Genomic DNA, 24,685 nt, shown 5'->3' with positions numbered 1-24,685 from the left:
CTGCCGGTCCATACACAAGTGTACCCTCTTGAGACATCCTTGTCTTTCTATATAAACTCTCCTCATCCATAGACTTGTATCTGTCCTATCAACAACAGTCCACTTTGACCGGACATACATGAGCATGTCCGTTCTGAACATCATTGTTGACACAAGGGTTGAAGATTCAACGTCGGTCCACATCTTGAGGCTCCGAGAAACAGGTGAATCAATGCAGTCAACGGCACTTATTTATAGGTACAGGTAGGATTGAAACGGATTGAGTTCATTCACCAATCCGAACACGCGTTACAAAATTCAGCCAGCCGCATCCAATCCGAAGAGAGCAGTCTGTGACGTCACGTAGTCAATATAGATCTGCTAGCGCTTGTGTGCAGTCAGTCAATCTATGCGACAGTGATTCAACATGACGGAAACTCAGAAAACGATCCAATGGGGTGCACCAGCAGCGGAGACCGTCCAAGGGAACCCGGACTTACTTTCAGAAGAGGTGAATTGGGATTTTGTGGATTTTCTCTCCTCGCAAGAATTTGTTCCGGAACCTTCGTTACCTTCTTCATTACCGCAAGTGGAGAATTTTAGACAGAGACAGAAAGAAGAATTGGAGAAATTTATACAACGACAAAAGGAAGCGGAACAGGCTTTTCTCCTACAGCAACAGCAACAAGAAGAAGAGGTAAGAAAAAAACAACAGCAGCAACAGCAAGAAGAAGTTACAGCAAAGAAAATAGAGGGTGAAAATCAAACGGTCACGGTACTGTTGGACATTTTAGCGGAGTTAAGAAGTCTGAAACAAATGTATCAGACTTCTTTATCACGACCGAAGAGAATACGACCTTCCCGAGCTAAACACGTCAACCCTGTGACTAAGCCTACCGTACCACCCTTAGTGATTTCAACCCAATCATTATCAACATTACGCAGTCCAGAAGTAGGCCTTGGCCGTGGCAAAGGCATAAGGCAGTTAAAGTTGATTGCTTAAACTCACCCCTTCACCATGAAGAAAAAAGGCCCTTTTCAGGGCCACCCACATTTCTCGAAAAGAAATAACGATCAATTTGCCAATAACTCAAAAAACCCACCCATTTTACCCTTATAGTACGTGTCTGTGTATGAGTGCGTGAGTGTACGTTCTTATTTTAAAATCAAAACTCAAAGACACTTACCTTATATCATTCATTTATTCTTTTCTCCACTTTTTACAATCCAATTCACAATTCACAACACAACACTTTAATAAAAAGTTCATTGACTTCTTCTGTCTCCTTGTTTAGTCTCTCTGTTTTTTGAATTTCTTCACCGTCACACTCTTTTCCTCATTTTCTTCCCTTCTTCTTTTCTTCTTCTCCTGTTTCTTTGCCTCTTGTAAATAGAATTGTCTTTTTTCTTCCTCTAAAGAATCCCTTTCTTCTTTCGAAGAATCCCTCTCTTCTTCTGAAGAATCCTTTTTTTCTTCTGACTCCTCTTGTTTCTTTTTTGGGCAATCTGGAGACCAATGTCCTTTTTCTTTACAATAATAACAGGTATCTTGACTTTTGTCTTTTTTAGTCCCTGTTTTTGTTCTTTTCTCACGGTCAGGACACTCTGAAGACCAATGCCCTTTCTTCTGACAGATATAGCAAGTATCTTGACTTTTATCTCTAAAGGAAGGAGAGTAGTCCGTAGGCTGGTCTGAAGAGAATTTTCTAATGACCCCTCGCAAAGCTCTGACGAAACGTTCCATCTGGTTAGTCTCTTCCATCGTTGTGCTCGGCTTGAGAGTGAAATGAATAGTGAAAGGACAAGACACACACCCTTTTATATACGCTGGTCTGCTATGACTATAAAGTAGCTCATGGTGTTTGAACTTGAGTCATTTGACGTTTTGCTTTCAAGATGAAACGATCTAATTCATTCGAGAAGAAAGAAGAAGAAAGTAAGAGGCAGAAACGTGATCTATCGCCTCGAACCAGGGCTGAAATCTTAGCACAAATTCATGCCAGTGATTTTGAAGAGGACATGAGTGAACCAGAATCAGAACCCTCTAAACCAAGTTCACCACCCTTAGTCAGCCCTGAAAAATACTATTCCATTCGAGAGACGGAAAAGCGTTCCTCTAGAAAATTTAGAACCACGGCTTACAAATACACGGTGAAGTTTAAAGATTTCAAGTCCGAAGTACGTTAGAGAAAGCAGAAGGGTTCATCACCGGAGTGTGGGATTCACTGCTCACTGCACTCAAGCGACAATGTCAACCCAAAGAAGACGATCGCTTGAGACTTTCCATACAACGCGACGGTTTGAAATCCCCTGTTTGGATCGAGTTTAGCACCCCTGCAGAATTGACCGCTTCCAAAGTCATGGACAAGATTCAACACGTGCAACAATCTAATGACCAGTTTGACATCACCGATGGAAAAGCCACATTGGACATGACCCACGTCTCTCCTCCTCAAGGGACTACACGCAAAAAGATGTTATTGGTGAACGACCTTCGCAGCATTAAGCGTAGCCTTGTCCAAATTCACAATCCTCATGACCAGATGTGTTTAGCCCGTGCCATCGTGGTGGGACGAACCTATGCCAACAAGAACGACACGGCAGAATGGAAAAGAGCCTGGAAAACTATTCGACAATCGGACCGAGCCAAACAACGAAACGAAGCAGAACTCCTGTTGCAACAAGCTGGCCTGTCCAAAGACACACCCTGTGGCATTCCTGAAATGCAAAAATTGCAAGATGTTCTAGCTCCACGCTACACCTTGAAAGTGCATCCTCAAGAAGTGCGCGGGTCTCTGTTGTTTCGAGGGCAAGATTTTAAGGACGGAAAATACATTCACGTTTATCATCACGATGACCATTTCGATACCATTACCAGTATCACCGGATTCCTGGGATACGGTTATTACTGTGAGAAATGTGACCATGGTTATAATAATCGAGAGCAACACAAGCATTGTGGATGGAAATGCACAGGATGTTTGGCCTCTTCACCCTGTCTGAGCGAAGAACCAGTGCCTTGTTCAACTTGTCTGCGCACGTTTGTCAGCCCTACCTGTTACCAACAACATTTGAAGACGCAAGGTTCACAGAAGAAATGCGCTTGTCAACTGCTGAGATTGTGCTCTACGTGTGAACAAGTCATACGTACCAATAATACCAAGGCACACGTATGTTCAGGAAAGAAAAAATGTCACATTTGTCATCACATCGTGGACTTGGAACACCAATGTTAAGTGCAAAAATACCAACCCCCACCAGAGAAAGAGGACGGTCACAAGAAGAAAGGCAATTTCATCTTTTTCGATTTCGAATGCATGCAAGAGACCGGCATTCACATTCCTAATTTCTGCGTGGCTCATCGAGCGTGCGAGAAGTGCATTCAAGAACCTATCTTCAGTCATTGCCCTCACTGCAGCAAGATTCCCGGAGGGCGTGAAAAAATCTTTCGGGGGCCGAACACGTTAGCCGATTTTGCCCAATGGGTCTTAGACCCCGTTGACAAGACGTGGAGCCAAGAGGACATCGAACGTTACGGAGATTGTCATCGTCATGCCACGGTGATGGCTCACAATTTCTCCGGATACGATGGACAGTTTCTTTTGAGGTACTATACGGAACAAGGCACCGAGCGTCGTAAAGTGACTTTGAACGGAGCCAAAATCATTTTCATGCAAGTGGGACAAGTACAGTTTAAAGATTCGATGAGTTACTTGGCCATGCCTTTGAGTCGAATGCCTAAAACGTTTGGAATGACAGAAATGGCTAAAGGGTACTTTCCACACTTTTTCAATACGGAAGCCAATCAACACGCCGTTCTACCCCATTTACCTGAGGCTCACTATTACGACCCCGACAACATGCGTACCGAACAACGAGAAGCTTTCTACGCTTGGTACCAAGCTCACGCCTCGGACCCTTTCGACTTTCAGGAAGAAATGTTAAAGTATTGTCGTTCCGACGTGGACATTTTACGACGTTGCTGTGGAAAATTTCGAGAACTGTTCATGGAACACGGAGGGGTCGATCCTTTGAAAGAAGCTTGCACCATTGCCAAAGCGTGTTCCTTAGTGTACCGCCAACGATTCATGCCTGAAAACACCGTAGCTGTCATCAGTCCTCAAACGACCCACTATGTCAAGCGTCAATACTCGGTCAAAGCCCTACGTTGGTTACATTACTTGTGCGACAAGGAAGACAAGTGGATTCAGCATGCCCGCAACGGAGGGGGCGAAAAGACCATCGGAACGTATTCGGTAGATGGCTGGGACTTAGAAAACCCCAAGATCGTGTACGAGTTTAACGGTTGCTTATTTCACGGATGTCCCGTCTGTTACCCTGACCGTGGCACCAAAAATCAGTTTTTGCAACGAACCATGGAAGACTTGTACCAGGACACTTGTCAGCGGCGCCTAAAGTTAGAACAGGAAGGATACCAAGTGGTGGAAATGTGGGAACACGAGTACGATCACCGTATGAAAACCGATCCCGAGTTTAAACGCCTCGTGGAAAGTTACCAGTTCATGGACCCGCTGAACCCGAGGGATAGTTTGTACGGAGGAAGGACCAATGCCACCTGTTTGCTGTACCAAGCCGACGAAGAGAAAGGAGAAGAAATCAAATACTTGGACGTGTGTTCGCTGTATCCCTACGTGTGCAAATATTGTCGCTTTCCTGTAGGGCACCCGCAATTGTTCACGGAACACATCGACCTGAAAAGCATTCGACAATACGAAGGCTTGATGAAGTGTAAAGTTTTGCCTCCCACGAACCTATACCATCCCGTCTTACCTCACCATTGTCAAGGCAAACTGATGTTTCCCTTGTGCCGTACTTGTGCCGAAACGTGCAACCAAGACCAACCTTGTCAGCACAGCCAGGAAGAACGTGCCTTGACGGGAACCTGGGTCAGCGTAGAATTGTTCAAAGCTCTGGACATGGGATACCAACTGTTAGAAGTGTACGAAATTTGCCACTTTCCCAAGACACAACAATACCACAAGGGTGATCCCAGTCAGAAAGGCATTTTCGCCGACTACGTGGATGCCTTTTTGAAACTGAAGCAAGAAGCCAGCGGCTATCCGTCCTGGTGTCACACTCCCGAAGACCAAATACAATTCAAAGAGAAATACTACGAACAAGAAGGCATCACTTTAGACCACATCGAGAAAAACGAAGGCAGGCGATCGTTTGCCAAAGTGATGTTAAATTGCTTGTGGGGTAAAATGGCACAACGACCGTGTTTACCCAAGACGGAATATTTGACAGAACCTTCCCGCTACTTCCAGATGATTCACGACAAAACCAAATACATGAAACACGTGGACGTCGTTCGAGAGAATTTGATCTTGGTCAATTACGAAGAAGATCTGGACTTTGTACAAGACGACCCTTTTGGAAATGTCATCATTGCGGCTTACGTGACAGCCCATGCTCGCTTAAAATTGTACGAAGCTTTAGAACTGTTAGAAGAACGCGTCCTGTACTTTGACACGGACAGTTGCATTTACATCCATCACCCGATTCAACATCACCCTAACATCGAAGGAGACCGTTTAGGAGCCTGGACAGACGAGCATCCCGACGACAAGATTCTAAGTTTCGTCAGTGGCGGTCCCAAAAATTACGGCTACGAATACCGGGACAAACAAGGAGAAGTGCACACAACGTGCAAAGTGAAAGGACTGACTCTGAATTATCGTACCAGTCGAGTGGTCAACTTTGGGGTATTGAAAGAAGCCTTGCAATCGGGAGAGGATGGAAACTTTAAAGTGACCACCTATCAACCGAACAAGATTGTACGTTTACCCACTCACCACATCGTCAGTCGACCCTTGGAAAAAGTTTATCAAATCGTGTACCAGAAGCGAGTGCGACTTCCCAATCATTTCACCTTACCGTACGGTCACGTTGGTATTGGTCTGTATATAAAAAAGGAACCCTAGGCAAGATCGATAGTTCATTGGGACTACCAAGACCGAGCGAACAAGATGAATACTTTGAAAGAGACATCGTTCCAGTTTGGGGATTGTAAAAAAGTTGTATCTTCCTCTAGTGTGACTAATACTGGATGGATAAGACCCAGGCATTGCGACGGAAAATGTCCGGAAGGAAACTGCGATTGTCCATGTGGTTACCATTGTAATTGCGTAACGGAGTTTGCAGACGAGTGCGATTGTGAGCCTTGCGATGTGTACGATGCTGTACGTTGTGACCTGAGCGATGCCGTAAAGCATCATGGGAACTTTAGTGTCCCTACCCCTATCATGGAAAGCGATGCTGTGCGTGTCAAACCTGTGGGATGCGAAAGTGATGCTGCTCGTCCTCTTGGACATTTTACTGGGTTTCGTTTTAAAGGGGAATGTCCACCTTCACGTCTACCCCCCTACGGATGTCATCCAGCCCTGAGCAAACTCCTGCCGATGTCACTCAATCCTCATCGAAACGAACCTGTGAAAGACGAATATTCGTTCCCTGTGCGTTTGTTGGAATACTGCGACTTTGAAAATCGTCTTCAATCGTTCAAAGGAAAATGGCCTAAGTATCTGGGAGGACCGACCCCCGAAGAATTAGCCAGAGCCGGATTTTTCTACTTGGGCGAAGGAGATAAAGTCAAGTGCTTCAGTTGCGGTGTGTCACTTCACCACTGGGAACCGCAAGATTCGGCCTACGTAGAACATGCTCGATGGTCACCGAATTGTCATTACTTACCCTTAGTGGGACCGAGACATTGAAGTAACTTCTTACCATAATAATCTGTTCGTGGATACTTTACAAGAGAACATTTGTGCTTTGCCTGTGGAGTTGAGAGAACGCATTTATCGAGAACTGGTCAAAATACAAGTGAAACGTAAAGAACAATTGCATCCGTTACGTCACCGGTGTTTGAACCACTGGTACCTTCAGGCTATACAAGGACTGATTGAGTTGAAAGTGTTCCATTGGACAGACATTGATCAACGACCTCCTGGTTATAAAAAGGAATGGTTTGGTATGGACGATTCTATCTACTACATTGTAAACGTACTGCATCGAATTCCAGAGGAAGAGTTAACGAATTAACAACATCTTTCACGCAATGTCAACTTGGTGAAAGAGGAAACTTCTGAACGAATTGTAATGTGTAGATTAGTGGTGAAACGATTTAGATTCGACAATGAATTAAAACCATGTTTGTGCAAACAGTACATTTCTTGTGTCAGACCAAAGAGAATTTAGTATAACCTATTCATGGATACTTTACAAGAGAACATTCGTGCTTTGCCTGTGGAGTTGAGAGAACGCATTTACCGAGAGCTGGTCAAAATACAAGTGAAACGTAAAGAACAATTGCATCCGTTACGTCACCAGATCTTTAACCACTGGTACCTGAATGGTATAAGAGAACTGATTCGTCAGAAATTGTTTCAGTGGTCAGACCTTGTTCAATACTTCCAGGCCCCCGATGATTCACGTGTTGATCATTTTGGTTACTTCGAGATTCACCTAGAGCAACCCATTGAGGAAGACGAGGTAAAGGATTACCAACATATTTTACGTGGAATCTACTTAGCGGAAGAGGAAACTTCTAATCGAACTCTGACGTTTCGGTTACAGTATGCAAGATTTACATTCCCAACTGGAGAACGAAGATCTCTGGCTAGAAAGTACGTGTATTGCGTCCGAAAAAAGAGAATATAAAAACAGGCTGCCATGCCACGGCTTATGTCACATCTCATTGAACAGATTCCGTGGAAGGAACTCAATGACCATATTCAAACTGTGGATCATTACCATCGATTATTACAAGAACTGTATCCATTCAATTTGGGTCGACAAGTGGTGTGTGTCTTAGTGACTTGTTTTCTGGGATTTCGTTTATCAGCCGATTCTTTGTGGACTCTTTACGATCAGTACTTACCACCTCAATGGCCTTAAATGGTCACGAAAAACTCCTTTTGCTCAAAGCCTTGCGTTTTCATCTGGATACTTCTCGACCTCAACAGGAAAAAAAGATTCGTCAACTTTTAGCTACCCAAGACGTGTATGACGATGTGTGTGTAGCTTGTGACTTACATCCCCATTGGACAGATGTCCGTGCCTGGAAAGAATGGGGTTTTGAGGCTTGGACCCAAGAAGTGGCCCAGTATGCACGAGAGTTGTTCAAGGAAAAAAGTTACTTTTCAACCCGTGTTAGTGACGGTGCCAGAAGAACCCGTCACCCAGGACAGGACTGTCGTGGACAGGCCTGAAAGACCCTTTCGGGAGGACACTTGTGTGACCTTACCCCCTACTATAGAACTGGTTAGAACATTACCCAAAACAAGTTGTACAGACACTTGTGTTTATTCCACGTTCATAGTTATCATGTGCCTTTTATCCTTGTACTTAAGCCTTTGGCTTTTATGTATTTTTGTCTTTCGTATTCATGTTTGAAAAAAAACATTCAATAAACGTGTTCTGAAAAAGTATATAAACTCTTGTCTTGTTTGTTTTTCGTGTCACAAGTGACATTTCTCACACCATGGCTACCTCTGCTGTCTCTGCTCCCTCTTCCTCTACTGTCAAAGTCATCGACGAACACTTAGATCGTGCCAGTTGGGAGGCTTTGTATCTTCGCCATCCCTTTAACATGCTCATTGCTGGACCTAGCGGTTCAGGCAAAACCGAATTCGTCAAACGTTTGATCGAACATAAACATCATTTGATCGATCGACTCCCTCAACGAATCGTGTGGTGTTACAAAGAGTGGCAATCGGCGTACAGCCTCTTGCGAGAAAGTCAAGGCGATTCCATCGTGTTTGTGGAAGGCATTCCTAAAGAAGACGACGGCATCGTCTCTGACTCCCGTCAAACCCATTTGGTCATTTTCGACGACATGTTAGGAGAAGACGAAGAAGAAATTAAACTGTGGTTCACGCGCAAAGGGCATCACCGTAATGCCAGTGTCATTTACATCACCCAAAATTTGTTTCAACAAAGTAAAGCCCATCGCACCATCAGTCTCAATGCACATTACGTGGTCTTGTTTAAAAGCCCTCGAGATAAATCGCAAGTGCAAGTCTTAGCCAAACAGTTAGGAACGCCTTGGCTGACTCAGGCGTACGACGATGCCACTCAAACGCCACACGCCTATTTACTCGTCGATTTGAAACCTACCACTCCCGAGGATTTGCGATTTCGTACCCACTTGTTTCACCACTGGTGCCAAGACGGAGGGCCTGTCCTGTACACGTCTCCGTCCTCGACTTCATTTCACTCCCCATCAAAAAATCTATAAAAACCTCAGACCCTTTTTCGTCTGTCTCACTCTCAGTGCGAACATGACGTCCCTGCAGTCGCATCTTCCCGTCAAATTGATTCGTGCCTTGTATGGCATCAGTCGAGAAAAAGATCCACAAACACGAGCTCGTGTCTTAGAAGCTAGTCTCAAAGAAGTCTTACGATGGTTCACGGTGACGGCACGTCAATTACTCCAAGGAATCATTCAGATTCCTCATCAAACCAAACGCTTTTTCGATCGAAACAAAGTCGCTTTGGTCCAACTGCCCGATCCCCGCATCGACACTCAAACCAAAAAACAAATCATTTTGAAACCTGGAGGGAGCGGTACTCTAGGAGGGGTCATCATTCGCTCACTCTTAAGATGGGATCCTAATGCCCCCAAAGTTATCCCGAAGACAAAAGTCCAACGAAGCCCCAAGAAGAAAAAGACCAGGTCCCCAAAGAGAAGAACTTCTCCAGTGGCGGGACCCTCCTCTTACCAGACACCACCCCGGAAAAAGAAAAGAAGCCCCCAGAAAAAGAAACAGAGAAAAAGTCCCCAGAAAAAGAAAAGTCCACAGAAGAAAACTAGTCGCAAGAGAGGCACTGCGGCCAGGACGCAGCCTTACACTCGCATACCACGACCTGCCACAGCGGTGACTGTGTCTCCGACAGCCTCACGTTTATCCACTTCTCCGTTAATGACACCCAGAACTGAAGAGTACTTGGAGACGTTAATCACACCAAGAACTTCTCCGTTGATGACCCCCAAAAGAACTTCCCCAGTGGCAGGACCCTCCAATTTAGTGGCAGTGGCTGCTGCTGCTCACAAAGTACCTTCTCCCAAAATCAAAGTCCATGAAAGATCGGGCATGTTACAAAGTTTACTGGATTTGTCCAAGCAAGAACTGACTCGATTTAGTCCGTTAGTACCCCTGCACGACGTGTCATGCCTGTCCTCAAACTAATACGCCGTAAAGACAATCAGTGGCGACGCGTTCCAGTATAAAAAAGGCCTGTGACCAAGTAGGGTATCAGTGTTTTTTTGGTGCTCCTAAAGACTCAAAGATGTCACCCTCCAGAAAACCCCAAGGAAAGAAAAGGAAAGGACTGCCACCACGTTTAGCCAAACATGGGGACCTGTTATCTGTCCTGTCCAAAGCTTCTCCACCCCTACGAAAAAAACTCATTCAAACGGCCTCCAAAGAGGTCATCGATACCGTGTGCGAATGTTGTTTGAACGTTTTTAAAGGCACGATCCCTTTGTCCAAACACCAGAAACAATGCTTAGGCAAACATCGTCACGTTCTTCGCCAAATGGTTCGAAAGAAAATTCCTATTCGTCAAAAAAAGAAGATGTTAGTCCAACGTGGAGGCATTTTGCCTCTCTTGTGAGGCCCCATACTGAAAGGAGTCTTGGGAACCATGTTGGGAGGACTGGTGGGAGCAAGATAAAAAGGCCTTCGAAAGTCCCAAGATCTCAGAATCGACCCCTGACAACCCCATGGAAGGACGAAAACTAGCTTTAGTGCCTTACAAACGATGGATGGAATACCATCGGTGGCAAGAACAACGCACCCCGCATTTACCTCCCAATCCCAATTTGAGCGAGATGTCCCAGTTACAACACGAATTGCAGTCCTTGATGGATCGCCAAGATTTGTCCGAAACAGAAAAATCGCAAAAGTACGGTCAACTCTTGCAACGACTGCAACTCTTTCACCAGAAAGCTTTAGACGAAACAGCTTTACCCACTTTGAAAGATTTTAAGACCTTGATGAAAAGTCCAGCACCATCACCAGTACCAGTACCATCACTACCCGTGACCAAGACAAAAAAAGAAAAAGAAGGGTTTCAAACTCCACCAGAAAAAGTACGCAAGTTAACAACACAACCTACCTCCAGAATTGGATGGATTAAAAAGATGATGGCCACCCCTTCTTCATCACAAGAGAAAAAGAAAGTGAAGACAGAAGTGAAGACAGAAGTGAAACAAGAACCGATATCCCCCGCTCAGACATCCTCCTCCTCTTCAACACCTATTGCCGGTCACACACGCAAAGCATTGCAATCCAAGAAAATACCCCAAGAGAAAAAGAGTAGCATCCTCCAAGAGTGGGTGCCTTATTAACTCACCAACCAACCAACACACCAAAAATGGAAAAAGTCTTAGCCACCATTTACTACGATCCCTCCCATCCTGCAGGTTACGCAGGAGTTCAAAAATTGTATCGTGCTGCCAAAACTCGACTGAAAAGTCTCCGTTTACCTCAAGTGCAACGATGGTTACAAGAACAAGCTACCTACACTTTACACAAACCCATTCGACGCAAGTTTGCCAGAAGTCGCACCCGAGTGGAAGGCATCGATCATCAATGGCAAGCCGATTTAGCCGATGTCTCTCATTTGGCCAGCTACAATCGTGGCTACAAATATTTGTTTTGTGTCATCGACGTCTTTTCCAAATTTTCCTGGGTCGTGCCCTTGACTTCCAAATCCAGCAGCGAGTTAGTGCGAGCCCTGCAACGGGTGTTGAAACAAAGCGGTCGTCACCCTCTTCGATGGCAAACGGACAAAGGCACCGAATTTCTGAACCAAGCTTTCCAAAAAGAATTAAAGAAACGTGACATTCATTTTTTTACCACCGAGAATCCCGAAACCAAAGCCAGCATCGTGGAACGTTTTCAACGCACTTTGAAAGAACGCATGTGGAAATATTTTACGCATCACCACACTCTGAAGTACATCGACATCTTACCGCACCTGGTGCAAGCGTACAACCAATCTTACCATCGAAGCATCGGACGTGCCCCGCAAGACGTGACTCCCGACAACGAAGTGCTGGTGTTTGAGCGCCTGTTCGGTACGTCCCCGACGAGGGCTGTCCCCAAGAAAAGTGGAATGTTGACCGTAGGAGATTGGGTGCGCATTGGCAAAACCAAACGCACTTTCGACAAAGGTTACTTACCTAACTGGACGACCGAATTGTTTCGCGTCACTGGACGAGTGCATGGCCGTCATCCTGCCGTCTATAAATTGGAAGACATGAACGGAGAAGTTCTCAAAGGAACGTTTAATTTGCCCGAGTTACAACGTGTCACCAAAAAAGAAGACGACGTGTACGACATCGAAAGCATTCTCGAACGCAGAACCCGTAAAGTGGGCAAACGACGTGTCAAAGAAGTCAAAGTACGTTGGAAAGGATATCCACCCAGTTTCGATTCTTGGATCGACGCTTCGCAAGTCATCGACTATAAAAAGAAGAAGTGACCATCATGCCCTTTCACACAGCAGACGCAGCTACGTCGACCAGTCCTTCTTCACCTAGTTCTTCTGTGCAAGATGTACAAAAACAACCCTTGTGGGTGTGGTGTGGAGAACGTGTGCCTAAAACGCAAATCGTCTTTTTCTGCCAAATCTTCGTGGTGTATTGTGTCATCGGGGCAGCCATTGCCAATTTGAGTTTGCAACAAGGAGACAAACAATTGTGGACCATTTTATTGAGCAGTTGCATCGGTTACCTGCTTCCCAATCCCTCCCTGAAATTCTCCTCGAACGGGAACGTTGTGTCCAGTGCCAGTGCCAGTCACTACTCCAACAACAACAACCAGAACCCCATTTTGGACGGAGACACGCCTCTCACATCCACTAACCCCTCGGACAGCCACAGAACTCTGGAATTATGAGTCACGAAAACCAATTTTACTTAACCTTACCCAGTGACAGTTCCATGGAGGTGTTTCTCCGCAACACGTTGTGCTGTTACACGGCCAAATTACCTCAAGCCATTCCCTTAGATCACGAAGCCCATTGGGAAGTGGCTTTAGTAGAAATGATTCACCCTACACAAATCCAAAACATCACCGAAAAGCAAAACACTTTTGAGGTCGAGATCCTGAACCAACAATTGCAAGATGCCATGACTGACATCGGGTTTTCAGGGATCACAAAACCAGCCAGCAATCCAGCCTTCAAAATCTACACCGTGAAAATTCCAGCAGGGTTTTATTTTAGTGGCCAACATTTGGTGGACACTATTGTGGACAGGTTCGAGTTCGCCTTTGGCAAAGCCCTGAACAAACTAACTAAACGTGTCACCCTGGAGTACCATAAAGTGGCTCGTCGCTTACTGATGAAATTTCCGGATACCCAAACGATGTCCATCAGTTTCAATCGTGACTTGTTTGATATTTTAGGTGGAGACACAAAAATGGCTCCAAATTTTAATCCGAAGATCAACAGCAATATGGAATTTTACAAGTATTTTCGATTCCCTGTAGAACTGAATCAAGGACTGAATTTGATGTTCGTGTACTCTGATGTGGTGGAGTATAACGTGGTGGGACACACCTCCGTACCGTTACTGCGTGTCATTCCTTTCAAAGTGGATAGTACCACGACCAGTGACCAGGAAGGTGGAAACACTTACCACGTCCACCGCGAATTTGTCCATCCTCACTATTTGCCGGTCAGCAAGTCGTATTTGTACACGGTCAACATTGCTATAAAAGGAGATTTGGGACAAAATATTCCATTCACCAAAGGAAACGTCACGGTGAAACTCCATTTTCGAAAACGGTTTTCTCACGACTCTTAAGTCATGTATCCAGTGTACCGAGGGGTTGCTCGACAGCGAGGACACGGTTTAGGAGATATGTTAAAATCGGCCTTTCGTTCGGTGGCCCCGGTGTTGAAACCGATGGTGACACGCGTATTGCACGCCTTGAAAGATGCGGCACTGACGCAAGGCAAAGAATTTCTCCAAAATGTCATCATCGACAAACAAAACCCTAAAGAAGCCTTCATGAGGGCAGGCAAAAATGTCTTGCTGCAAACGGGCAAAGACATTTTAGGCCGACGAGGCACACCTATAAATGCCCTGCACGCTACCGAGTCAGGCATTCAGCAAGGACAAGGCAGAAAGAGACGACGACGAAGAAAACACCCTTTCACCAGACTTCAAGCTAGAAAGGCCAAGAAAAGAAGAACCGTTCGAGACTTAGACGTTTTCGATTATTGAGAAAAGAGACAAAAAAATGATGCACCGAGAGTCTTGCGCTTGTTCCAAGACGGAACTGGATCTGTTTGCCATGCCCCCCACCATGATGACCATGCAAGAATCCCAATGGGTGGAATTTCATCCCGTCTCCTCATTGGCCGATTCCGTTCCCATCGAGTTTGAAATCAAAGGACAGCCCGAAGATTACATCGATCTGAATAGCAGTTACTTGTACTTGAAAGTCAAAGTTCAAGATAAGGGTGGAAATGATATAGACACTGAGCCAGTAGCTCCCGTCAACAATTTTATGCATTCTTTGTTCAGCTCAGTGGACTTGTACTTGAATAACAAACTGGTCAGCAGCAGCATGGATACTTACCCTTACCGAGCGTACCTGGAAAATCTCTTGACGTACGGATTAGATGCCAAGGATACTCATCTCAATGCTTGCGTGCTATGGGAACCTGACGAAGCGGGCGAATTTGATAAAACAACTCTTGAAGCTGACCCCAAATCAAAAACAACCATCAATGAGGGATTTGTAGAACGAAGAAAGAGAATCATGGGAGTCAACCAAAGTTTAGAACTGATGGATCGTTTGCATTTGGACATGTGGTTGCAAGAAAAATATTTGCTGAACGGGGTGGATGTTCGCCTGAGACTGAATCGTAGCAGTACCGCTTTCCATTTAATAGCTGACAGTGACGGTTACAAAACCAAAATCGAAGAAGCCAGACTCTACGTACGCCGTGTGGAAGTGTTACCTAAAGTAGGTAACGACATCAGTCAGACGTTAAGCAGAACGACCGCCAAGTATCCCATACGACGCGTGGAAGTGAAAACTTTCACTATTCCTAGGGGACAGAAATCCATGATCGAAGATCATCTGTTCCAAGGACAGCTACCCAAACGTTTGATCGTTGGCATGGTCTCGAATGAAGCCTTCAACGGAGCCTTCCCTAAAAATCCTTTCAACTTTCATCACTTCAACGTGAAGAAAATCGAAGTCAGTCGCGATGGCAAGACCTTGTGTACCCGACCTTTCGAACCCGACTTTGAGAAGAAGAATTACTTGAGATCGTACTTGTCCCTGTACGAAGCCACGGGTCAGTTAGGAACCAACACCAGTCACGGCATTACGTACGACGATTATGACGGAGGCTATGCTTTGTGGGCTTTCGATTTCACTCCAGACCAAGGCAGCGACGAGGGACATTTCCACCCTATAAAATCCGGCCAGATTCGTGTGGAAATTCAGTTTGGAAACAGAACCCCTGAAGATGATGTAACGTTGAACGTCATCCTGTATGCAGAATTCGATAATACCATAGAAATCAACAGTTTGAGAGAAGTCATTCTAGATTATTAGAAGTCATGGAAGACTGTTATCCCTCTTTACCTAGTGGAGAAACTTTAGAGATGGAATGTGAGGAGACCGTGGAAAAAGAAGAAGTGATCATGATGAAGTCGAGATGGCCAGAACAAGAAGCCCATTTAGTCTCCTGTTTTGCCAAACACTTGGTCGATAAAATGACGGAATTGATCAAGAAAAATTGCTATGGATGTCAAAACGATCATCCCAGTCAAATTCAGCACGATAAATGCCTGATGTTGAGTCAAGAAGAAAAATTGGACGAGTATCTAGACGAGGCTTGGAGTCTCATCTCGGACAAAGACGTGTTGCACCAGTGGTATAAAGACTTGCGTGAACATTCTTGTCCACCATTAACCACTCAAGAGATCCATCGTATCGAAGCTCTCCTGAATCAGAGTGAGGAAACAGAACGAATAACCGTTTATTCGTCAGACATTTTCAAGCAAAAAGTCAGGATCGAATTGACGACTTATTATTACCTGTGAAGAAGAAAACAACATGGATACCTGGGAACTTCATTACCTTTTGAACCACAGTTCGTATACGGCTTCTTGGAATCCTGTCGTCTGTGCTAAAGATGAACTTCCTCATCGCAAACCTAAAGACCATCAAGCTTACGTGATCAACACGGACGACAGTCATCTCCCAGGAACCCACTGGGTAGCCGTCTACTTTCCTCAAGAAGGATGTGTGGAATATTTTGATTCGTACGGATTACCCCTTTGGAAGACGATATCATTGACTTTATGAGAAGAAATGCTCAGATCACCCGATTCAATAATGTGAAATTACAAGGCACAGATTCCTTGGTGTGTGGACAGTATTGTGTGTATTTTCTGCATCATCGCAGCCTGGGCTATTCCTTAGAACATTTAGTGACTCATTTCGATCCTCGTTCTTCTGCTAGAAACGATGTGAAAGTAGATCAATGGTTTTGTGACCATTATGCTTATCTTTTGTCTCAAGCTAGGAAACGTAGTGTCCATCAATGGCCTAATGATTTCCAACAGTGAAAATCACGATTTCATTCACAACGTTGTCAGCCCTGTTTGAAGTAGTTAGTATTTGAAGAAAAAAAATGTTTGTGTTTTGAAGAAAATTGTTTGATGTTATAGTGTTGGATTATTGTTAAAAATGTTAGAGTTGTTGTTTAGTGTTAAGTGATTTTTGAATAAAAAATGTTGTGTTATGAAAAAATGCCTTTGTGGTTTGTTTAGCTATAAGAATGTTGGATTGATGCTCTTTTTTTCTTACTATCCCTCTCATGACACTCACTGAACGTTGCGGCTCGAAAACCGTGTGGGGAATGTTTTCCTTCACGTCCGCGCTTTGACTTTAAGAACCGGGTTATTTTCAGTCCAACCATCCATTGTCGACTCATCCTCCTAAGAAGATGTGCTCCAAACTAGCTAAGCTCAACGAAGCCTACGTGAATTTGCATAGGGTCAGACACAGTCTGATACCAAAGCCAGAAGAAATAGAGAATGTGAGAATGCTAAAAATCACTGAAGACCTAATAGAAGAGCTCTTCAGAGAAGAAGTGAACAGGGAAAAAGAAGAATGGACAGAGAAGTACAGACTTCAGAGACAGCAGCAACAGCAGCAACAGCAGCAACAACAGCAACAACAGCAGCAACCTGAACCTGACAGAGGCTTTGTCGATTGTCGTATCGACACCAAAGAGTTCTTCTTCTCTTTCCGAAGAAGCAGACCTATTGCCAGAAAGTCTATCCTCAGAGGACATCGCATTCTTAGAAACTAAAAAAGAATGCCATAGCAAACAAAAAAACAGCCCTTTTCAGGGCTACCCAATACTCTAGAAAAGAAATAACGATTAATTTGCCAATGTGTGTAGGTAGAGTAGTGTGAAAATAAACACTAACTCTTGCTTTAAAAAATGTGAGGGTATGTGTTGGTGTGTTTGTTTTTGTAAGAGCTAAAGTAAGTTGGTGTGGATAGTAGATTAAAATGATGTTTTTTGGTGTTTGAGGTGTATATTTGGAGTTAGATTGAATTGCTTTGCGTATGTGGATAGTCTATTGAAGTGATTTATAAAAAATTTTAAAATAGTGATGGGTAGCATAAAAAGTGAGTGAGTGTTTCTTTTAGGTCCGCGCGTTGTTGTTGTTTTTTTGGTCATGATCTAGGTAAGATGAATTTTATGTTATTAGGGGGATGTTTTCCTTCACGTCCGCGCTTTCAGTATAAATTGAAACTCGTTCGGCAGTCCAGCTACCCTTGTTGATTGATCAACACCAAAAAATGAACACGAGACTTGAGAAACTGTTGGAGCTTCATGTGCATCTGGAATATGCCAGGCGCATATTAAATGAACTGGCCGCGGAAGCCATTGTCGAGGAGGGAAGGATAAGAGAGGAGGAAAGAAGAAACAAAGAAGAGGAGGAGAGAAGATATAAAGAAGAAGAAGAAAGAAGATATAAAGAGGAAAGAAGAAACAAAGAAGAGGAGGAGGAGGAAAAGGAGAGAAGAAATTTCAAAATCCCAGAGAGCGAAAATTGGGATTCTGAAGCGACATATCCTGCCTCTGCTCTCTCCCCCCAAAAGGTAAAAAGTAACTGGGGGATAAGATGTGTATGTGGCGCCAGGCCTGGAAGGTGCCACCATTAACCAGGTGTCCATGAAGTTCCAAACAAAACAGCCCTTTTCAGGGCTACCCAATACTCTAGAAAAGAAATAACGATCAATTTGCCAATGTGTGTAGGTAGAGTAGTGTGAATATAAACACTAACTCTTTATTAATAGTGGAAGTGTATGTGTTTGTGTGTTTGTAATTGTAAATGGTGAAGTAAGTGTGAATAGTAGATTATGGGTTTCTTTATTGTTTCTTAGCGTATGTGGAGAGTTTAGTTGTGGTTATATTATATGAAATGAGAAAGTAGGGGGATGTTTTCCTTCACGTACGCGCGATGTTCGGTCATGATCTAGGTAAGATCAATTTTATGTTCTTAGGGGGATGTTTTCCTTCACGTCCGCGCTTTCACTATAAGAACCCACAGTGTTCGTTGTTCAAACCATTCTGCAAAGAATAAAAAGAAGATGGCGTCAAACCAAATCGACAAAATACAAACCTTGCAAGACGTTTTAGACAACTTAGGAATAATGGAACAGATGCTATTAAGACTGGTTGAAGACCATTATTCCTATAGTCCCCATCGTGTGAAGATGGAAATTAATAACTTAAGGAAAGCAAAGGACAAGATTAGTGGTGTCATGAAAGAGATCAAGGAGGAGAAGGAGGATGAAGAGGAAAGAATAAGAATACGCAATTGGAACGAAAAAATTGAAAAAGAAGAAGAAAATGAAAAGAGGAAGAAAGAAGAGGAGGAAGAGAAGAAGAAAGAAGAGGAGGAGAAGAAAAAAAAGAAAGAGAAGAAGAGTGTAGGAGATAAAATAAGAACTTGGTGGAGGAAAAGAAGAAATTAGAAGAAGAAGAAAACCCAAAGGCCCTTTTCAGGGCCAGCCATATTTCTCGAAAAGAGATAGCCTTTCCATTGCCTACCCCTTTTTTTAAAAAAAAAACTTTTAAAAAAAAAAAATCCCATGTTCAATTTCCCTTGACGCTATACAGTCCCACCCTGTTTAAATTCCTTTGACGCTATACAGTCCCAATTCCCATGTTCAATTCCTCTTGAGGCTATATCGTCCCACGATTTTTCTCTATGTTAAATTCCCATTGAGGCTATATGTTCCCACGATTTTTCTCCATGTTAAATTTCCATTGAGGCTATATGTTCCCAGGGGTGTTTTTAATGCTAATTCCCATTGAGGCTATAATATCCCCCTTCACTACTAGCGGTGTTAGTAAAGTCAATATATTCAAAAACATACTTGCATTGAAATACATGTGAATATATAAAGAATTGGATTTTAGATACTGAGTGGTCCAGAAAATTATATGAAATGATAAAAAAAAATTAAAGAAAGATTTAATGACAGTTTCAGTTTTATCGCTCGACTCATAAAGTTCACAGGTATTCGAAATACACCTACGAGACCTACAATAAACTGATTTAGTTTATAATTAGATGCAATATTTTAAAAAACTTTTACAGGTGTGTTTAACATTAGTATATGTATAACACGTACTGAATTTAAGGTCATGTAACTTTGTTTCATTTTGTCCTCGAATATTTGCATCCAGCTTTGTATACATGCGTACGAACCAAACTCCCTACATATATACACGGTTTGGCATGTAGGTAGACAGATGGTTTAGTGTTACTATGCAATGGTACATGTAACTTATACCTCCAATTTCCTTCAGCATACATATCATAAAACGTGAATGGGATACCATAAGAAGATTCAGCGTCGTCTTTTGAAACGAATACTGATATATTCTTATCTTTTCTGCAGTCCGCGTTCTGGACTAGAACGAGACCTATTGCGCAGAGGAAGAAGGATAGCTCGAGTGTGTCCTTCTCAGTATGGGGGGTGGGGGCAAAAATGCATTTGCAAGCTCATGTACATAAAGAAACTAGCTATTTTTTTTAGATGAACACAGTATACTCATGTACATATGTACTCCTTGTTTAACTATTCCAGGCAAGAAACAGTGTATGTTCTTACACGGAAGTAACGGAAGGAGAGAGAGAGAGAGAGAAACACTACCCTCTCCCCTCCCAAAAAAATAAAATAAATAAAACTGATATTAGACAGATTTGCTCTCATCAAGCAGAAAATGTTGTACATATCCATGGCAACTATATGCTCATCTGAGCAGCATACTTCGGGTCTGTCCTGTTTTACCTTGCCTACCCGTCCTGGATGATATTTTAATGTGATTAGATTCAGTGTTTACACTTGTCGCTGCAGTTATCTTTATTAATCCTGAGGCTAGAGGCCAGTGTGTTTGTCTGTTTGTTCCGGGGGGGGGGGGTCCTTTGGGGGTGGGGAGGTTCTTATTTTTATGGTTTGTATTTGTTTTGCTTTGATTTTCTGTTCATCTACTTGCATATTTAGCTTGTAATGCCTGGTTAATGTGTCTCTGGTTATGTTTTTGATATCCCGATGAATTTCAACGTTTTTCCCTTTGGTGGGATCTAAAATATTATCTTCTTCTTGTTCACCACCATTTGTCAGTGCAAGATAGACTATTCATGACGTCCAGTATACCTGGTGGAGGAAAAATTCGGGAAATTCCCGGTAAAAAATACCGACTACCGGGAAGTTATTGACAGCTTTTTTACATACCACATTGGGCGAACCTGAGACACGAACAAACGCGCACAGAAGTGAGATGGCAGTGTTCGCTAAGTTGTTGTTGTAGGGCTTAACGAAATTTTTCAGCACAAGATAGACTATACATAGCGGCCAGTATAAATAGTGGAGGAAGAACCGGGATGATGGCGATGATTCATAACGGTGAGCACTTTAGACCACTCGGCTACTAAGGGCCCCTTTTCGCTAAAGGTGAGCGCGATAAACTACTCGGGCACCCGGGACTAAACTATTACGTTTCCCCTACTCTATGAAGCGGGTTTGCCCTCACCTCATAATGGAGAAAAAATTAAAAAAATTAAACTACTTTTGTTTCTATTATCTCAGAATTTTCCGAACGTATCGATACATTTTCAAATACATTGAGAAATGTCTTAGCGAATACCTTGATACATTGGTCAATGCAGGACAACAGTAATTAACCCATGGGTTCATAATTTAACTTTCATTTTCAAATTCGTATAAAGGGCAGCACTGTGAACCAATGTCTTCCCAATTTCACTTAATATTCAACCTCTATGAAAAGGGCACATGTCCACAAATGTCAAAATGGTATGCCCCCTGTAGTGTCCCTTATGCACAGGTTTTACTGTATATGCAAAAATACTTACAAGCTGTGCAGATAATCATAAGAAGAATCGACATTGTGTTCTCAGCAACTCTACGATGATTTCAATTCCGAAACTGAAAAAAAATACAGTGATATATGAAACAAATCTGCAAAACAAAATTTTCATTTGTTCTAAATGATAATTGTAAAACAAATTAAGAACCATGATACGATACATTTTTTTACGAAATATGTAGCACATTGCTGAAAGACATATTGATAATCCAGAAATTTGTATCACACACACATGGACAGAGACAGACAAACAGATAGATAGATAGATAGATAGAGACAGAGAGAGAGAGAGATAGGTAGGTAGGTAGGTAGGTAGGTTGATAGATAGATAGGTAGGTAGGTAGGCAGATAGATAAATAGATAGATAGATAGATATGATGACTTCCATATCTGATGCACATGTCTGAATTGACTTTGTAATACTATGCTGAGATGTGCCATTCCTTGCCTTGATATGCGAAACAGTATTCCGGATACACATTGTTTCTCCGTGTGTTAAAACATAGATTAATTGCCACGCAGACAGACAATAGCAAAGACCGATACACGGATATTGAACAAGTATTGTTTCAAACCAATACATCAGATACAAATTTAAGTTACCTTACAGCGAAGAAACGCCTCCCTAGGTACGGTACGGTTGCACGTACGTGTTTAAGGCTGCCGACAAAATAGGGCAATACTCATGTATAACTTCTTTTCATAAACTAATTTTGCACGTTTAAAGCTACTGTGACGTTTATATTTGTTATCTTCTCCTTTCATAAAAAAGACCCTGTAATTTTACCCGAGAATCGTGACTAAAATGTGTATTACATCAATGTCAATTGTTTTCACGCTACCTTAAGATAAATGATACGGCAGTTGACAAGAATAATGATCATCTTACTGGTAATGTAGGAAGTACTGAAACAGTTATAGGATCTATAAACTTTAGTTTTGAGACTGGCAATGCAATACGAATCTGATGCAAGTTGCATTTTCTATCTACACCTTGTTCAAAAGAATAAATAAATAAATTTCGTTGAAAAGAAAATCTCTCTTTGCCACCGCAGTAGTGGCTAAAATACCATCCGAGCAGTAAATATATCTTTATTACAAGATTTATTGTAATTGTGGAGTATATAAATTGTAATATATTATATTGATATGCAGAGATAGACAGTTTCAATTAATGCTGACTGTGTTTGTAAACAACTGATAATAGAAGCTTTGTATATAATGCTGACCTAGTTCCAGACCTTGATTCAGAATCAGTTAGAGTTGAAGAAAACAACTTTTTTTTAAAAAAATTCTTTCTCAGAGTATGATTCATAAAGTGAAATCGAGGCCGTACTTGGAGCACGTGACAAATAACATGTATCAATTAGGTTTTTTCCGGTGGATTGACCCACATCTGGGCATCTGTTTTGCGCCGTAGTTAGATTCATTATTGATCTTTTGAGAAAAAATAGTCGTTACTTACCTTAACACTTGAGAAGTTAAAGTGTTTTATGTTGTGACCAGTTTTTGGACTAATTTTGTTTTCTTCAAGTTATTAGGATTGCAAGAGTTTCTTTTTCCCTGGAAATACTTGTGCTCTGAATTAATTCTTGGGCAAGGACAGTTATAGAAATTTACACAGAATTCAAACATTGAAATATTATTTTCTGCGATTCAACAAAGAACTGTTGACTCATCAGTACGACGCTGACCACATCATACGTCATCGCCTTCCATTTTGGATTTCATCCGGATTCGAACTTATTTTCATTATGACTTTTTATTACTATGACTTCTATATTTCCATTCTTGGATTATTTTTGGATATGATTCGTAGAATCATAAGTTTTTTTCTCATTTTGACTTGTTTTCAAGGAAAATAAGGTATTGCTAAATTTTACAAAGCTTGTTGTCTTCACTTTTTTCTCGATACGTTTTGTAAGAGCATAAACGTAACAAAAGGAATTGGGGGTTTGTCCGGGATATACGAAATTTGGCAAATAATTTCAGAAACGTTTGTTTTTTGGAATTTTTTAAAATCCCAAGTATTATTTTAAATTTTAGAAATCAGCAAGCTTTTCTTACAATGTCATCAAAAGTGGAAATCTTTCTTTCAATCCTACCCAGAAACAATTAGACCTTTTGAAGAAAAAAAGATGAATTGATTCAACTTGCCAGAAAATTTGATCTTTCTGAGGCAAACGCTTCCTTAACGAAGCCAGAAAAAAAAATGGTCCAGCATTTAGTGGAAACGAATCTTTTAGATAAAAGTGCTTTGGTTTCAATCAGTAGGTCTGTATTAGACTCTGACATAAAAGTGAAGGAATTAAAATTAAAATACAAGATGGAATTAGAGTTAAGGAAGCTGGAACTTCAGAACGATAAAGAAGAAGAACAACTGCAGTTGCAAATGTAATTGCAGAAAGAGCAAATGCATTTACAATCGGAAAAAGAGGAAAGAGAAAGACAAATGCAATTAAAAAATAACAATTGAAGTTATAGTAGAGATAAACTAACGCAGTTACAATCAAAGAAAGAGGAGAGAGAGAGAGAGAGAGAGATGCAAATGCAAAGAGAGAAGGAAGAGAGGGAATATCAATTTAGAATAAAAAGAAGCAGATCTGGCAAGTGAAATGCACGTTCCCACTTTAGATACAAATTCATACCCTGATATCGCTAAGAATATTAGGTTAGTGCCCATTTTCAGAGAAAATTGATTAGACAAATATTTTCCTTATTTTGAAAAAGTTGCTGATATTTTAAAATGGTTAAGAGAGCATTGGACTCAGTTATTACAGTGCAGTTTTTGGCAAATACTGAGATATGTATGCATCCCTGTCTGTACAGTAGAGTGAAGACTATGATTTTGTAAAGGAATGCATCTTAAACGGGTTATGAGTTAGTCCCTGAGGCTTATCGGCAGAAATTTAGGAACTATAACAAAAGAAGCTGGACAAACTCATGTCAAATTTGCAAGAGAAAAAGAGCACTTTTATAGATGGTGATTAGCCAAGAAAACTTATAAAGATTATGAACGTCTTAGACAACTTGCATTACTTGAAGAGTTCAAGAACTGTGTCAATTCTGACATAAAGACTTATCTTGATGAGCATAAAGTCGAAACCTTAGAAAATGATGCTCGTGCTGCTGACGAGTATTCCTTAGCTCATAAAGTCTTCAGCCTAACACAAGCCCTTTTAAATCTCAATTTAGCACAACTTTAAAAATCAAGTTTCTGATA

The 24,685-nt window shown here is 42.2% G+C and overlaps 1 protein-coding gene across 2 annotated transcripts in view; it reads right to left on the bottom strand.

Moving 5' to 3' along the window:
* LOC149799853 (uncharacterized) overlaps positions 1-22,202 on the bottom strand; it is a 58,544-nt gene extending 36,342 nt beyond the window's left edge. Inside the window, exons 1-2 of one of the 2 annotated variants that reach the window (XM_089959285.1) lie at positions 22,066-22,202; positions 21,449-21,521 (exon numbers count right to left, since the gene is read on the bottom strand). In XM_089959285.1, the coding sequence (XP_089815411.1) occupies positions 21,449-21,482 (34 nt within the window). In that variant the 5' untranslated portion in view covers positions 21,483-21,521; positions 22,066-22,202. The remainder of the gene's footprint in view (positions 1-21,448; positions 21,522-22,065) is intronic. The other variant, XM_089959286.1, reaches the window with a different exon arrangement.
* Positions 22,203-24,685: the final 2,483 nt, after the last annotated feature.

Source organism: Sinohyriopsis cumingii, chromosome 5 (assembly GCF_028554795.1).
Source record: "Sinohyriopsis cumingii isolate HCF-2022 chromosome 5, ASM2855479v2, whole genome shotgun sequence".
NCBI classification, from domain to species: Eukaryota; Metazoa; Mollusca; class Bivalvia; order Unionida; family Unionidae; genus Sinohyriopsis; species Sinohyriopsis cumingii.
The sequence above is the reverse complement of the archived record's forward strand: the minus strand, read 5'-3'. Positions and strand labels throughout refer to the sequence as shown.